The sequence below is a fragment of the Pogonomyrmex barbatus genome, unplaced genomic scaffold (genome assembly GCF_055798465.1).
Source record: "Pogonomyrmex barbatus isolate J1 unplaced genomic scaffold, ASM5579846v1 scaffold3, whole genome shotgun sequence".
NCBI classification, from domain to species: Eukaryota; Metazoa; Arthropoda; class Insecta; order Hymenoptera; family Formicidae; genus Pogonomyrmex; species Pogonomyrmex barbatus.
This window is the reverse complement of record NW_028297127.1, coordinates 1738953-1756867: the sequence shown is the minus strand read 5'-3', so window position 1 is coordinate 1756867 and position 17915 is coordinate 1738953. Positions and strand designations below refer to the sequence as shown.

General features: G+C 38.0%; 1 protein-coding gene and 1 long non-coding RNA gene across 5 annotated transcripts; one reads left to right on the top strand and one right to left on the bottom strand.

The window, feature by feature from the left end:
* Positions 1-416: 416 nt before the first annotated feature.
* LOC105426396 (uncharacterized) lies at positions 417-2125 on the top strand. The gene is made up of 3 exons (XR_016139771.1): positions 417-850; positions 1410-1551; positions 1647-2125. It is a non-coding gene; the product is annotated as an uncharacterized LOC105426396 (long non-coding RNA).
* Positions 2126-3733: 1608 nt separating this feature from the next.
* On the bottom strand, positions 3734-17045 carry LOC105426319 (segmentation protein paired). 4 transcript variants are annotated; one of them, XM_011637480.3, is made up of 5 exons: positions 16228-17045; positions 11732-11870; positions 11159-11442; positions 6342-6758; positions 3734-6236 (listed from the first exon to the last, which is right to left on the bottom strand). In XM_011637480.3, the coding sequence occupies exons 1-5, from the start codon at positions 16289-16291 to the stop codon at positions 5656-5658; spliced, it is 1485 nt and encodes a 494-aa protein (XP_011635782.1). In that variant the 5' UTR covers positions 16292-17045; the 3' UTR covers positions 3734-5655. The 4 variants fall into 4 exon arrangements, with proteins under 4 accessions (XP_011635782.1, XP_011635783.1, XP_011635781.1 ...); XM_011637481.3 differs by having other exon boundaries at positions 11153-11442; positions 16515-17045; XM_011637479.3 differs by having other exon boundaries at positions 11153-11442; positions 16228-17042.
* Positions 17046-17915: the final 870 nt, after the last annotated feature.

Below are 17915 nucleotides of genomic sequence, written 5' to 3'. Positions count from 1 at the left end.
TATTATTATAATGCCATTAAAGTATCTTGTTTCCTGTGAAATTTGTGCGAAACAGTGATAATATGAACAAAATAAAAATATATGTGCGAAAAGATGTGCTCTTGTTGGTATGCAATTAAATCTAATTATTTAAAACATGTTAATAAAAGGAAGGAAAATAACTTTATATTAACGTAATTTGTTATAAAATTTCTATAAAGCAGACAAAAACGTTTTTAACTTTAGTATGATAAAAGCGAAGACAGTATTGTTGTATTTAAAATGTATATTATATAAATATATATTACATATATAAAATTTGCCGCAGTTTCTGTATACAGTTCTTTGCAATTTGGGATTTATTAACGTGGGACTCACTTTGGGATATTCTTCTATAGCGCTTCCATTATTAACGAGTAATATATTATCAATAACTTTAGACACAATGGAGAAATCATTATTTGGTAATTTGCTTCTTTAATCAAAAATATTAGTAATGTTAATTACCAAATATACATTATTCAATAACATCAATATCTGTTATCATTTATTTATATGATATTCATTATAATTTTTTAATATAATTTAATTGTAAGAACAATAAATTGAAGTCATGGATATAATTTAGAAAAATGGATAATATATTTTTATACAATATTTTTTGTCGATTATATTTATTTACAAATAATAAAAAACTTTTTTAGTTTCTATACCATTCGTCGTTATAATTATTGTTTGTTGTGTCTTCTTACATTGAAATATGGTAGATATTATACTATGATAATCATTGGTATAATTTTTTCTTTGAGCTGGAGTTTGATTGCAAGTAATTATAATGTGATACAGCTTCTCATTGGTAGAGCGGTAACAGGTGAGAGATACGGCGAATCAAGATTAGATCCTTGATATTCAGTTGTTTTTCTTATTTATTAAAATGTATTCAATAAAAAATTATTTTTGTTAAACAAAAAGTATAAAAATTTTCAAAAGTACGAAAATTGAGATGCAACATTGAGTACTTCGATATATTTTAAATATTTAACTATCATGATCGAGGAAAAAAAATTATGTCAATTATACCTCGATGCAAAATTATATTCTAAGAATTCTTGTCAAGAAAAATATTCTTTAAATATTCTCAACCATGATCAAGTAATTATATACTATGTACAATAACAAATAAAATAATAGTGGAACATTTTTCATACATTACTATGCTTGGAAAACTCTTTGTTAATTAATTAATTAAATTTTTAAAATGTTAACACGTTTTATCGTGACTTTATACATGCAAATCATCATAGATATGGAAAAAAAATTAAAACAAATAAAAACGAAAATAAAGTCTTTTCTAATAGATTAATTTGTTTAACTGCAAGACAAAGTTTAACTGCAAAGTCACTAATTAGAAAGATTTTGAAAATTTTCAGGCATTGCTATGGATCTTAACACAAGTTGCATTCAAGTTTATCTAGAAGAAATCTCTATATTTTCATGGAAGAAATCATTACCACACACGTTGCGTCAAACAGCGAAATTCTAGTTGTTTATCTTCCAGGATATAGTATACAGGTAAATATTTACCATAAAATATTTGAAACAATTACTATAATTAATGTGTACTAATTTATATATAAATTTTATTTAAAAATTTAATATTGTTTTAGGACGATTGGAGGTTGGTAGCGATTTGCATTATACCGTCAATATTATCTGTGTTAGGCGTAATCCTTTTTATCTATGAAAGTCCTGTATGGTTACTTTCAAAAAATCAAAAGGAGGCAGTCAGAATTGCTTTACTTCGAATTCGTGGCTTACGTCAGGAAACGATAGAGTTCCGAGAAGAATTTAACAGAATGGTGAACTATATTGAACTATATTGAATTGACAAGCCAGCTTAAAGAATCTCAAACCTGCTCCTCGGCGGAAGAGGCCAAAAAGAAATCGTCTTTTTATCTCGAATTTATGGAACGAATTGAAAAATATTCAGGAAGACAATTGCTGTTGCCAGAAGTGTGGAAGCCGTTTGTGATACTAATACTCTACTTCTTTTTTTCAACAGTTTAGTGGACTATATGTGATTGTAGCTTATGCCGTTGATACGATCGTTATGGTTAACATCATAGTGGATCCCTTCCTGATCACCGTCGTAATATTATATATTCGTATATTAATCGTATCATCATCGTAAATTAATTATTCTAGCGGTAGGCACTATAATTACCGCATGCTGTAGCAAGAGGTAATTATTTCTGTTTATTTAACACGATCTGCGATTATCATATATGTGATGTAAAGTATAATATAATTGCATGATTTACCCACTCATAAGTCCAAAGGCAATATTAACTGCAGTAAGACTCATTAATGATAAATTGATAATCGCACAATTATGAATTTAATTAAATGACTATCGTGCTCTGATATCTTTTATATAATCTTTACAATTAATTATCATAATTAAAGCACTATGATCATCGGATATTGAATATGATACATATCGTTCAAACTGGCAATGTTTCAAGAAGATCATTAATAAAATTTGAAATTCTATCAGGTTTAATCGTCGAACCATGTCGTGTTGTGTTCTATGCCGGTATGTCAATCTTTTCGTGCGCTTTAGGAGTATATCTGCAATTTTTCCAGAACATCAACGTGGAAATTGTACCTCTAATTTGCATCCTTTTCTTTGTGTAAGATAATAACATTTTTCACGAATATTTGTCAAAAAATTTTCATCAAAATTCTTTTTAAGAAAATAATCATGACAATAACTTCGAAGATCTGCCTGATATAAATTGAACTGAATATTTTTTTTTTTTAAATCGTCAGTTTTTTAAAAAGCTCGTTGTATTATATATATATATATAGTCGGCAGATTACAATTAATTCATGAATTGCAGGCGTTTGGATCATTCGGAATTTTTTTCACTACCCTGAGTACTGATTGGGGGGGGAGGGGGGGTACTGTATCCTACCAAATACATAGACGTCCTCGCATCGATTACCGTTACTATCGGCAATTTGTTGAACTTTACTTCTTTAGCATTATATCGAATGATGGTAACGCAGAACAAATACATTGTTATTTACTTTTACTATAATATCTATTACAGCCACCTCTTTTCTGATGGCTGCGATGCCAAAGACACGAGGAAAAACAAAAATACAGATCGAAGAAGGATTTAGAGGTAGATTAGAAGATAGATTGTAGAATGAAAATTGAAGATACACGTTCAACAACTGAAGCTACAAACGGTAAAACGGTAAAACGTTGTTAAAGTGTTGCATGCATCTTGATATAAAATAGTGGATTTGTAAACGTGTCATTGTTATTGTTGTAAAATAAATATTTTTTCACAAAATAAATATTTAATGCTAATCTCTCTCTCTCTCTTCATATCGAAGCAGATGAAGAAATTGGAATGTAGATTCTGTGTGTCCCTCTAGAGCGGCAGAAAAGAAGCTTACAGATTACTCACAAGGTATATCACAACCAAGATAAGAAAGAAGTTAATATAAATATCCATTATTCACTGAATTATGCAGATGTATATATTGTTATTGGTCATAAAAATGCTTTTAAATACTTAAAGAATAATATATTGATATTTTTGGATAGTGAATTGATAATGAGAGTCAAAATTCTCCCAAAAGCCAAAGATTATTTTTTCATATCTATAAAAGATAATTTTTCTCTTCTCTCAAGTCTGTTAAGAATTATGTCTGCTGTAAGGAAATTAAAATTACAAAGATTTCATTTTAGTTTTTATTTTATAATTATTTATCAAATACAATATCTCTTCTGCCTGAATATCAACATATATAATTAGAAATATAGTACAATATAAGGGTCTCTCTTCTCCTTATCTATGTCGTTGAATATTTTTAAAGTCTACGACGAGAATCACACTTAAATAAAATTAAAAATCTGTTGTAGTGCCCTTAATCATTACATTTCACATTTTAAAAGTACAGTTTATAAATCGTTTGTCACTAACATGGTGCAGCGTCCTGAATAAACAAAATTTAGTTTAAAAATATATTCTTCGTTATTTTCTCGCTACGTAATTATTTTATCATAATAAAAAGATCATTAACTAAATTATTTAACTTATTCAGTAAGCAAAAGATTAGTAGTAGTATGATGTTAGCAGATTCCCACGCAAAGTATTTAAACTGTTTTGCCAGTAAAATTTACTGATAATCCGATAGCAGATTGTTAATAAAAATCAAGCAAATCGATGATTTTATGATTGTGATATATTTAAATGATTACGAAATGTGTGTGGCAATTACTGCTCAATTTCTGCACTCAATCTGCTAGCAGATTTTGTTATACTATTCTTGGTATTCTGCGGAACAAATTTATTATAAACTCTTTGCAAAATCTGTTTTCACTATTTGGGTTAGTTATTTAATCTAATAAACTTAAATATGTACACAAATAACGAAATAATAAAATAAAGGTTTTCTAAATTGCCAAATCATTTATACAAGATATGTATACAAGAGATTATTTGTTAATTATTAAAGTATTATGATTAAATAATGAAAAGCACCAGATAATTGTACTGTACAAAATGGTTATTAAATAAAAATATACCTTATTTGAAATATACGCAGTAGAAAAATAATATTTTAAATTTGTAATCTGTTTACATATAGAAATTATATAAGATGTGATGTATTAATGTTTATAGCATCTATAAATCTATACTATAATGTATATATACGTCAAAATTACATATATTATATAAAAATATTTAAAATAATACTTATTAGTTATTTCAAATAAATTTTTTTACATGTTGGATTATTCAATGTTCATCTTGAACAGTACAATTTTAACTTTGATTTTTAAGGTTATTGTTTCACTCGCATGCACAACCATGTATATAAACATAATAAACATATGAAATATGCACATATGTTTCATATGCTGTATGATTACCGTACATCACCGAAACATTTTGCATTGTTTAAAATCAAATAATATCGCTCGTATACATAAGGTCTTAAACTATACGTAGGTACAGTTTAAAATCTAAATTTTTGGTCGCACTGTAAACATAAGATGTTGCAAGAAGAATTGAAAAAGGAAATGTAGTAAACCCACAAACCGACGGAAAAATATATTTACAGTTTCACTTTGTAAAATGTATAATGAATGTTAGTAATTCTTTGTAGGGAATAATTTTCTGATGTTTAAAAGCTATATGTGATTGTAAAGCATCACAAATCGTATTATGTACACAACATTTTATAACGTAAAATATAATCATTGCTTAATATATTTTGTATATACACGCACATTGTTTTCCTTTCAAGGAAACAATTTTAACTTATCTCGATAGAATTATTTGTTCCTCTAACATTCTTCTTTTATGCTTCTTTTATGAATTTGTTAACTATAAATCTAAATGCTAGTGTAAATTGTCACATGCAAATAGCAATATCAACAATAGTTTCTGTAATCATGTAATCACGTTGACTTAACCTTCAAAGATATCTTTTAAATAGGCTCAGTAATTAAAATGTTTTTAATCATTTTAATCTTTTAAAATCATTGCCTTTCTTTTATTATCACGATTTTTAATATGTCATACACATGAATATCAGACAGTTTATAACTCTCACGAAGCTAAATGTTGACAATAATAATCAAATCGTACTTCAATACCAGAACGGTTGTGGCGCTGGTCTAGGTGGTTGCTGAAAGCCCTGCGCGGTGTAGGGGCTGGCGAAAGCCTGATGAGGGTGAGCGCTATAGGCGTGGGGTTGTTGGAGACTCGTCGGTGGACTCGACAGATTGACTCTACTGCCGCTGGCGGTAATCGCGAGATTCCATGACGGCGACGTGGTTCCTTGACTGGTCTGTTGCGCTGGCTGTTGCTGCGGCTGTTGCTGCGGCTGTTGCTGCTGAGAAGGTGAAACCGAGCTGATTGGCAGTTCCGACGAGGCTAACTGATCGGGAGCGGAAGTGGAATTGCCGGAATTCGGTCCCATCATGGTGACGAGAGAATTCGGAGTCGGCGGTAGCTGATGGCCGCTCGTTTGCTGATAGCTGGATGACGTCGAAGCTTGATGAGCCATGTGGGCGGTCGTCGACGAGGCCGGTGACAGTATCGGCAGATTGGGATAAGTCACCGTGGCCGGAAAAGTGTAAGTCGAGGACGAGCCGACGGTAGAGGGTAGTCGTGCGGAATCCGCTGCCAATTGATGAGTCACCGTTGCGTGATGAGACGAGTATAACTCTGGAATTGAAATAGAACGTGTAAGAGTCATCTCGCTTTTTTGCACTCGCGTTACACTTTCATAAAAATTAAGAGGGGAATGAAATTTATTATTATCACGCATACCTTGGCCGGAGGAAAATGCAGCATCTGGCAGACCCTGAGGATGCGGATGCGGGTGTGGATGTGGATGACCCGGCGGCACGGCTGCCCCCGCGTGAGGGTGAGGCGGTGCCGGTGGATGAATGACGTAGCTAGTAGGATAGGCGACAGAGCTGACGTATCCAGCGGACGTCGACGAAGAGATGTGTTTCCTCAGCCGAGCTCTCCTGTTACTGAACCACACTTGGATTCTGGCCTCTGACAATCTTGTCCTCTGGGCGAGTTCCTCTCTGACGTAGATGTCAGGATACTGGGTCTTCTCGAATGCTCGTTCCAGCTCATCCAGCTGATGAGCCGTAAAGGTAGTCCTGCTCCTGCGCTGCTTTCTTTTCAACGGGATTCCCGGTTCGCTCTCACAATCAGACCCTGAACTCGTTTTGCCTACAAGAAGAATGTGAAAAAAAATGTGAGAAAAATATGAAATGTGATAAAAGGTTTACGTTTAAGATTCACGTTGGAATGATTCTTCAAAAGCAAACTGCGAGCCGGCAATGCGAGCTCGTATTTACAAGTAAGCTCCGTCGCTAGGTGCAAGTGACACGACAGAAGATCACACGAACGTGAAGATCGCACGAAGCAAGAATTAAATTAACTTTAAAGTTATATTTTAAAGGTATATAAACGTTCGAAAAAAATTTGCTTTGAAGAAAATCACATACACCCAGACGCACATACGCATATATATCGTAATATATGACACGACACATGTGTGTGTGTGTGTGTGTGTGTGTGTGTGTGTGTGTGTGTGTGTGTGTGTGTGATTTTTATGAATTTAATTTTTATTAAAAAATTACATATTTCATAAAAAATGTATATATATTTTTTATTTATATTTGTATGTCTTTGTAGCTTAATAAAATTCTTTTTCGATTACATTGTTCATTTACGTCCGAATACATTCCAGTTCTCAAAATAGGCATTTTTTCGCGCCTATTTCTCATCACGAGGAAACGCGGCGAGGAAGCACGTGATGCGCAGACGTTGAAGACGCGGCGGTGACTTTTTGCTTCCGCGTGCGCTGTGCTCCGCGGTGCAATCCCGCCGCGATGTGCATTTTGGGATTGTCGTCGGTTTCTCGAGTTTACACGGCGCGCGACTAATCGGGCGACGACGCCTGACGCCGGGACGGGCCGCGTTAATGCAAATTCGACACGGGCTCTATTCCCGGCCGTCGTCGTGCTTTTTTTCCATCCACCTCCGCCTCCAGCTCATTCCGTTTTCTCTCTTTCTCTCTCTCTCCCTCTCTTCCTTTCCCTCTCTCTCTTCCTCTCTCTCTCTCTCTCTCTCTCTCTCTTTCTCTCTCTCTCTCTCTCTTTCTCTTCTCTGTTTCGTGTTTCGTCAAATTCACCGACACCTATCCGCGTGCGGATGGAAATAGTGTGAGCGACGACGTGGTCCAACAAACTTGAGGCCACGATTGTGCCACGTGTCCACGTGCGATCAAAAATAGCCTCGACAAAAGCCTCGCCAGGACCTCATAGGTAATCATTCCCTTCCCTTGAAATGCAACGATGGAATGGAGTATTACTCGAGTATCGAGCGACAAAAATACAAATAAAGGTGGAGCGATCGAGATCTCGATCTTGTTTAGATAGATAGTTGACATCACGATTATTGTTCACATACATTGGCGATTCACATTTTACATATTTTTATATTTTGGATGTTTTTTGCATAAAAATAGAATTTTTTTCAGCAAACAGCTAGTAAATCACAATGTAACTATACGTAGTTTATAAGGTACACTTTATGATTATTTCTGAAAAATGTTTAATTCAAACAATGGCGTTTTGCGATGAAAAATCATGGTGTGATAACAGATTTATCACGACTCCGTTCTAGTGCCGGTCGCAGCAAACCTGGTAATCATTCATCCTGCGGCTAATATCAGGTTTCAAAACTTGAAGAATTACTGACTGATCGCGAACGCTTAACCCTGCGAGGCATATAATTTCTGTTCTGATTTTTTTCGATTCGCCTGTGGATGAACCGGGTATCGTTCACAACGACAAAAACGACAACTGTAATGACCACGCGGAAATTCTGCGTGATATCTCTGTCAAAGAGAAGGCATATACGTAATTATTATTGCGCTAGATTGTACATTTGACGTGAGATTATAAAAAAATGAAGCATCTAAAATTATAAATGTAAAAAAAATTGCATCGATATTTTATTCCACCATGTACACAGTTTAATTAAAGAGCCACGATCTCTATCCCTTTCTTATTAATGTGAAGAGGAGATATTTCATGACAAATCAACGTACGTTGGTAAATAGGATAGGATGTTTACTGTTATCGAGTCAATGTATGCGAGATTAATTATTCGTCTTCGCAAAGTCAATCCCCGACATTAGAATGTCGCATTCCTTCCTCGCCCGCAGTTGACATCCCTCAACTTACATGGATACTTATACCGTGCGACACGATTCGTACGCGAGAAAAACAATCCGACACGTTCGCCGAACAAAGGCGTCACTTCATCTCGACAGTTTCAGCAGCTCGACTCACACACTCGCGATTTCGTGGGCGTTTAATAGACGGTGTCCCTTTTCGTTCCTCACCCCTCCGCGAGGTCGTGTTATTTCTGCCCCAGTTTTTCTATTTTTTTTTTTTTTTTTTTCGACGGGCGCCCGACCGTCAGAACGATCGACTTACAGACTCAAGAATCCTCTCCATCCCCTCCTTCCAACTGTGGTCTCTTTCATCTTTGCCGGCTTAGTAGCCTCCCAGACGATTCTAGGATGGATCCGTGACTGTACACAATTCATTTATCTTGTCAGCAGAGTGAAAAGACTCCCCTTCTCCGAACGAGATGCCAATTTGTATCCGCGTTTGGTGGAATTTCTACGGGACATTCTACGGCAACATCGAAATTCTAGATCTTTTTAGGCTTTCCACAAGTACAATATTTATTTATCATTATCTATCAAAATATTATTTTAATTACACACACACACACACACACACACACACACACACACACACACACACACACACACATATATATATATATATATATATCCAAATTCAATGAATCTCCTTAATTTTTATTTTCAGCTTTTCAGTTTTATGTAGATAAAAATATATAGCAAGAGGATTTTGTTTAAAACAATCTTTTTACGCGTTTACATATTTTTTTACTGCGAACGCTGAGAAAGGTGAGGCGAAGGGAGTCCCAATTGATGAGTGAGTCGGCAGGCGCACATCCTTCATCGGCCGTCGATTTTCTCGAGGACGATCAACACTCTTGCACGCGTGTAAGGTCCCACATCTTCACGTGCAACCTGCCCTACCGGGCTCGCGCCACGTACACACGTGGGCATGTACCGGGCGGCGAGGAAATTACAGAGCCCGTCGGACGGTTGCGGTCGGCCCGGCTACTGGAGGGAGGCGAGCCGACCACGGCGCACCGGAGGCGAACCCGCAATTTCCGAGACCGAGAAACGTGGGCACGGTCGATTAATACGCGAGCATTTAATTTACTCATTCACCGTTGCCGGGGCGAGCAGCAAACGGGTCCCACACGGTGGTCCATCGTGTGGGCCAAGTGATGAGGCGTGCCGCGGATGCGGAGATCCTTTCACCGCACGCGAAATCGCGTTCGCGGTATCCTCGAACTTCCAGGGATCCAACTGGGTCAAATAGTGGGTGATTCGACGAACAATGACGTCCTGGTGACGTCGGACGAGACGATGTTTCAAACGCGCGCGGTTTGCAATTCCTCCCGTCGTACTGTACGAAAGTACGATGGGAGGTCCGTCCTTAATTCCGTCCTTAAAAATGTACTCAAAATGTACTCGAGTTTTTCCTTAAAATATTCAAAGGAACGAAATGGTATTGAATCCCAAGTGAAATGAATGTTCGTGCAAGGCAGCAAAGTAAGGCTACCTGTATTGTTTCCTTCCTAGGAACAGCAAATTCCAAAGAGTTACACCGCACACAGGTAATAAATCACAAATTCAGAAGGTAAAAATTCTCTTGTAACTATATCTGCTGCTTCTCCAGCTTTTTTCATTAACGTCATACGTACGATGCAAATAATTTTTATAAAATCATACCTCGTCTCGATGCTTCACGATGGTTCACGACGGTGACTGCAAGAAACGTGATAAGCGACTGATTCAATTTTAAGAGGCGTCGTGTAACGAACGACGCCGGACTCGACTCGGTCTCGCATGCGAGCCGATGTCGTTATAATCCAATTCCGTGCAAGGATACTCGCCGATTCGTCGGCGATCATCAATCTCCGTTAGGACGCGGGAAGAAACTCGGACAGCGAGAGGGCGGATGGACACCCGCTCAAGAAACCCCGCCGCCACCATTAACGCGACCGATCGAATAGACTTCAAAGCCCTCGCGTCTTTCCATCAAAGTGATAATGACACAAGTGCCGAGTTATCGTTGTTCTTAAAAATATTAATTAACTCTATGTGAAATCTTGGAGATTTTTCAATTTAAGAATACGCTTAAATTAAAATATCAAGATGAATGTTATTTGGAGCACAGACCTGATCAATTGGCTGTCTTCGAAATTTAGTTTGTAGCATAACTTTTTCATCATATATTCAGAATCCCGCTAATCAATCGAATGGAAAATGCAATTTGCGTGATAATAAGTAATTGCAGTAAATATTTTTTTTCCAGATAGACATATATTTCTTGGACAAAGCATGCAAGGTTTATACTCCAAATTCTATTTATCACTCCTGATTTCTTAAGTGCTTGTTACGTTAATTACTTAGGGCGGTAAGTGTTATTGAGATCTCTCACCGTCACCTAGTTTAACGTCGTCTTCGGAATCGCGACCCCTGAGAAGTCGAGAAATCGCGGACACGCTCGGCGCGCTGGTCCGCTCGCAGATGCCCTCTTTGATCAGCCGATCCCTAATTTCCCACGAAAACATACCCGGATTGTCCCGCTTATACTCTTCGATTCTTGCCTCCACTTCCGGCGTGGCTACACGTGGTTTGCTTCCACCGATGACTCCAGGTCTGATGCTACCAGTTTCTTGGTAACGGTTTAGAATCTTCGACACACATCCGTGGGACACTCTCAACTGTCTGTCCTCCGGAAAGCGTTAAAAAAAAAATATACGGATCAGTTTAGATTCAATTTGTAAAATTATTTGCAATTTATAAATCTGTATGTTTATAGATTATATATATATTTTTTTTTTATAAATCTTTGCAAATATATATTTTTACAAATTTATATCTTTATTAAATTTATACTTTTAAATTTATATCTTTACAAATTTATATCTTTATTAAATTTATACTTTTACAAATCTATATTTTTATTTTAAGATACCAGATGCAGTTAGTTATCCGAAAAGATTTAATACGACACCTTGATATAACGCACGGCCTGATCCCCGCTGCGGCCATCTCGACGATTTTCAGTCTGATGTGATTAGGCAGCGGTCGCCCGTTGATGAAGACTCCACCGAGCTGATTTACGCGTCCCTGGCCTGGTATCGATCCGATGTCTGCAACAACAAACAGTGCCGCTTCTTTCACATTCGTCCCCATAATCAAGGTAGATGCCACTAATTTCACTTCAGGTGTTAACGACATTCGATTTTCCCTTCCGAATTATTTTTTTTTTTTTCCTCTCCCATTTCAATCGCGTTTGCGGAGGTTGCGCGATTGAGCAATCGTCCTTCGGTCAGCTTTGATTTCCGTGCCTACCGGAAGTCGAGAAAAAGAGGAAAAGAGAGAGAGAGACAGAGAGAGAGAGACAGAAAGAGAGAGAAAAACCGATGATTGTCGGCGGTGCGGCGGTTATTGGACGGCGTATAAAGAGAGCAATCTGGATTTATCGCTGTGCACCGCGTGCTCGATTTGACTTCTCTTTCTCTCTCTTTCTCCTTCGTTTTCTCTCGCTCGCTCTCTCTCTCTCTCTCTCTCTCTCTCTCTCTCTCTCTCTCTCTCTCTCTCTTTCTCTCGTTCTCTCAAAACGGAAGAGAGAGATAAAGAAAGAGAAAAAGAGATGAGGGGAGAGAGAAAGAGAGAGAGAGTTATAAGTGAGGGCGGCTGGAGCGAATAAAGCGAACACGCCGTAACTACCGATAAGTCCAATAAATCCCGGCGCGGTTTACGACGTACAACAATGATAGCGTATAATTTGCTTGGCTTATTTAATTTCGCGTTACACGACGACGATCTCGAGAGCCCGATTCGTAGAGAGAGAGAGAGAGAGAGAAAGACAGAGAGAGAGAGAGAGAGAGAGAGAGAGAGAGAGAGAGAGAGAAGAAAGCGCACGGTCCAGGAAATAGAACCATTGCGATTTTTATTAGGCGCGTAGTTGTTTTAACACTGTAAATTTCTTGAAGAAACGAGCAATTTTATAACGTCGATACGCGATTTTTGATTGCGAATGTCTTCGTTTTGGGATTCTTCGCGAATTTCTATCCTGGTTATCCTCCGGTCGCTCTAAAGAACAGAACTCGTATTTTAAAGCGATAAAATTACAATTGAGGATAAGAACGGTGAGAACGAAACGAACGAGTTGTACTGATTGGATGAGTGAAAAAAGAGACGCGCAATCGCGTGTTCGAACATTAAGGAAAAACGCGCTCGCTCATACAAGACGATAATCGACGGAAAAAAAAAAAAGAGTATCTCAATGACAGCGCAACGAAAAATCAGATCGTCCAGGCGAGACGGCGATCGGCGTGCTTTTATCGTTAATAGCTTATTGTTGTTACAACACGCTACGTATAGTGTTAACGTAATCGACTTATTAGCTATTGATCTTATTCATACCAAGCGGACTTAAATATCGATGTTTTTAACAGAGCGCATTGTGCAACAAGAGATCTCCTGGCTCATGATGATAAGAGTATCAAAATTTCGCCAAAGGATTTATAATAATAATAACAATACATGAAACAATACATGAAATTAATACAAATAATTAATCGATTTGTAATAATTGCTTATAGCGTTTAGCGTTCACGAGAAAAGGAAAGTCTCCTCATTATTTTGCGTGACGTTTTTTAAACTATTACATGTAGACAAATTAACAAGTAAACACGCTGCGTCATCAGAAGATTAGATAGAAAGAAAAAACATCTTCCTTTAGGAATTTTATAAAATTGGACGGAAGTATAAATCGGTGTATGCAATCACTCGATGACCGTCGATATGCTAAGTAAGTATTACTTGTGTCAGTGTATCGATGCAGATTAAATTAATTCTGCGGTTTTCAACGCCTACCGCGTTGGCAAATTATTAATCGTTTACAGAGAGAGCTCGCGGCGAGAAGGAAGCGGATGACTGATCCCGCGGCTTTCACTTTTCCAATCCGGGTGCAAAACGTCGCCTGGTAAGCAAATCTTTCGCTAACAAGAAGAATTATAAAAGCGTTAATTCGCAATGAAATAATCGGGACCGATCGCGAGAGAGAGAGAGAGAGAGAGAGAGAGAGAGAGAGAGAGAGAGAGAGAGAAGAGAGAGATAAAGTAACGTGCAATGTTGCACTTTCACAATCGGAAAAAATCTCCCGTAGCGGAAATATGGAAATGATGGCCTCATCTTCGTCGTCGTCGTCGTCGTCGTCGTCGTCGTCGTCGTCGTCGTCGTCGTCATCGAGAGGCGGGAAACGCGACTGGGTACGGTCACACGCTTTCGTTCGTAATTAAACACATTTCCGCGTAAAACACTTTGTCGCTCGAGACAAAGGGTAGGCGGACTTCGGTAAAAAGCGCTCCGCAGAAAAAGGAAACCGCTATCCGATTGCGCAGAACGCTTGCATAACCGTAGCCATGCATCGTCGCCGCGGGTGCAATCGATGCTCGAAAAACCGCGCGTACGTCCGCCGATAACGATCTCGCTCCCGCGGAGCAGCTTCCGCTCCGGCCGATTGTTTAATTAATAAATCGGAGCTGCGTGAAAATTTCATTAATCTTAACCGGGCTTTCAGCATCTCGGCCTGGCCCCTCAACTCGAGCTAGCTCGCTTTCCAGAAGGAGGAAAAGCTTCTAGCTCAGAAAACCGCGGCGCGACTCATAAATCATCATAATGACGGAATCATGGAGGCAAAAAAAAAAGAAGAAGAAGAAGAAGAAAAAAACCTGCGCACCGCGACGAAGTAATTAATGACCATCATTGAAAACTCTTCTGCGTGGATTTTACGGAAGCGCATTCGTTGAGTCGAGTGCTAATCGTCCGCCATCATTTACCGCCGTGATTTCCGCGAGCACACGCGCTTTCGTATCTCGCTTCCAACTGGCAAATCATCAAGCGGCTAATTGCACGCGCTAATTACGCCCGGGACATCGCGCGCTCGGACACTTGACAAATCGTGTTATTTAATTTTACAAACCTCGTCGTTAAACGCACCTCGTCTGTATTTTTTTGTTCGTGACGGAACGATACGTCCGCGGAACTTTTTTTTTCCTCACACCTTTTTTTTTTACTATCCTGGGCGCAAAAGATGCAAAAGACACCTCGGAGAGTTGGACAATGGTAAAATTTACGACGATAATAAATGACAAGTCGAACAAAATCCAGATACATAGAAAAAAATCGTATTTTATAATCTCTCCGCTTCGAATGAGAGATGCTCTTACTGTTTCTGAAGCAAACAAATGACTAAATAATTATATAAATTTTATGAGAGATATCGAGTTTAATTTATTAATCAGCAATTTTGTTGAAGATGTACCCATTGTATTTTCCTGTTTTTCCGAGAGAGATAAAATTCCAAGAAGAATTGAGCGTGCATGATCGGACCCTAAACGATTGACTGACGAGGACGAATAACACGATAAATCAAATCACGGACAAACACATAAGAAAAGTAAATGTCTAGTGTATATGAACTGTAAGTACATATGTTATGAAAGAGACAGAGAAAAAGGGTCATAAAGAGAGAAATACAGAAGATTGTTTGAAAGATTAACTGAAGCGACTGAAATAAATGAAGGAAAATATATTTTTAATAATTTATCAAACTCCTACATTTTGATAAATTATGAAAAAATTCTCTCTATCTAAATTGCAAGGGAACATTTCATTTAGTTAGATATTCCTATTGTTAGAGCTTTTCATTTTCTTTAGACAGCACAAAATCTCGGAATGTAATGAAGAAAAAGACAGATACCATATAAATATGAATAGGTCAAGGATAGAAGTCAAGAAAAATGACTTTCTCATTTTTCTTAAGGCGTTGTCACAGCAGATACTCTACAACTCATTGTGCTTTTAACTTTGATGTTTCGCTCGGTTTGGAACTATTGCCAGTGTCATATGAATCTTTTGAGAAAAATCAAGGGAAGATCTCATTTTACAATGGGAAGATTTAAGGTACTAATTCGTATTTCAAGGCTCACTTATATGAATAGTTTTCTATATTGACTTGATAATTTTTCTTCATAATACAATACTTTGTCAAAAAAATAATTAATAAAGACAATACTACAATATTAATATATACTATAAATAAAGCATTAATAATTAAATAATTAAAGCACTAATAATTATTATTCTCATTTTTTTAAATCTGGGATTATTTTACTTAATATTGCTTTAATTTTTTACTATCGCGTTTAATGCAAAATTTTACCAAGATTTAAGATAATAAAGATACAATTTTGTAGATCAAATAAAGAATCTCTTTGAATCTCTATGTCTCTATCACTTAAATATCTATTATTAAAATATTTCTTTCATATTAATTAACTACTTAGAGATAATATTAAATCCAAATGTAATGATTATGCAATCTAAGAAAATGAGAATACTATTCAGGTTGTAAAACTAATGCGAGCACCAATCCTACGAATTTGCGAAAATATTGTTGGTTGAAGAATTTCAACCAACTGCGACGGAAAGACAAACCTTGAAAGGAATATCCAGTGAAACATGGTCGCATCATCGAGAAATTAGTGGTAGTAACCGTCATTTCAGCCGAACCAAACCACCGCAAGACAATTTCGATGAGTTCGCTCCAGCACCGAGTATCGCAAACGTCACTACCGCACCTCACCAAGCCATCCGGTAAAAACCGTAATATCGACCGTCCTCCTCCGCCCGATTAATCTCACAACGTCTCTCTTCTTACGTCTCGCCTAACAATTCACCAAACGATTCGCGCAACGGTACATGCAAATAAACACAAGTCGTACAAATGTTCCTGGTCTGCTGGATGAGTACATTGATCGGGTCCATTTAATCCCGGAACTTCGGCTCGTGGTACAGGCCCGTCGGGCCCAACCGCGAGCTCTTCTCTTTCCTCGTCTCTTTTCCCCGACAGATCCGAGACGCGATGGCCGCGATCACTCGTGTCTGTGTCACACTGAAATGGATGTGTCGACTGATCGGCGCGCTGATCCTGACTAAGTCTCTCGGGGATGGGGTATCGGGGTAACTAACGGCCGGGCACTCCCACCAATCTCCGATACCACAGGTAGCACTACCCGGGTGTGCTCGCGCACCCGGGTACGTCGTCCACATGCTTGCGGTAGAATTGGACGGTACGGCAAGACAAACCCACGGTCCTTGGCCACTGGTGCCCATCGTCGCCGGCGACCAATCGTCGCACCGTAAGAGCCTTTCACCACGCCTCCGATTCACGCCCAAATAATACCGGACGATGGGCACAGTCTTAGGTCGACTTTATTGCCGCGCTTTTACGAGCACGCTCCATGCTTGTACACCGTGTTCTCGTTGTTCCTCGATGAGCACAAGCTGAATGGGTCAAATTCGTTTGTTGTTTCTTCCACCTCGCTGTCGCGCAATCATTTTTCTTTATCATTCGCTCAGCCGCGATTATAATAAGCATCGAATGATCCTCCAAGGTTTCTCTCTGTCAGAGAGAGATCGTTGAAAATTCTCTTAATGCCGGAGATGAAACCGGAGATTCATCATATCAAAAAGAGTGGAAGTAATTCTGGATATAAAAGGATGGCAATGGAATTTTCTTCTATTATTACGCCATAAGTACACATTCGAAATTCAATATCTAAACATTTGGGTGTTTATTAGTAAAAGGATACGTAAAATTTTCTTTCCTCTTGCGATTAGTATGACGCAACATCATAAAAAAAAAAAAAAAACAAAAATTAATAGCTACTGAATTATTTCTTTTTATTCGTTTCAATAAATACATGAAACTAGTGCAAAGAAACTAGTGGGGGATTGGATACTGCATTGTGTGCCGGGATGGTTGACGATTTAATTACAGGTGCGTAGTGTCATAAGGTGTTTTCAGCAAAATAGTAGCCGCAAACGACACACATCTTTGCTTGCGGAGCACGCAATTAAGGTAATGGGAGAAAACCGACGTGATCTTTTCTCGCCGCCAGTTTCTGTGCGGCGTCATCGCTCGAGCACAGATTGTGCGCTTCTTGTCGTGCGTTTTCAAGCCGGGTAAAGCGATTTAGCGCAAATCGCCAGCGCGAGGCGCGTAGTTTACCTAATCTCCAGTGTCAGCTGTTCACGCATGATTGCGAATTACTTCAGGATTCTCGCTTCTTTTTTTTTTTTGTCGTATCTCCCCCTTTTCTAGCGGGCCCCGTTCCGAGCTA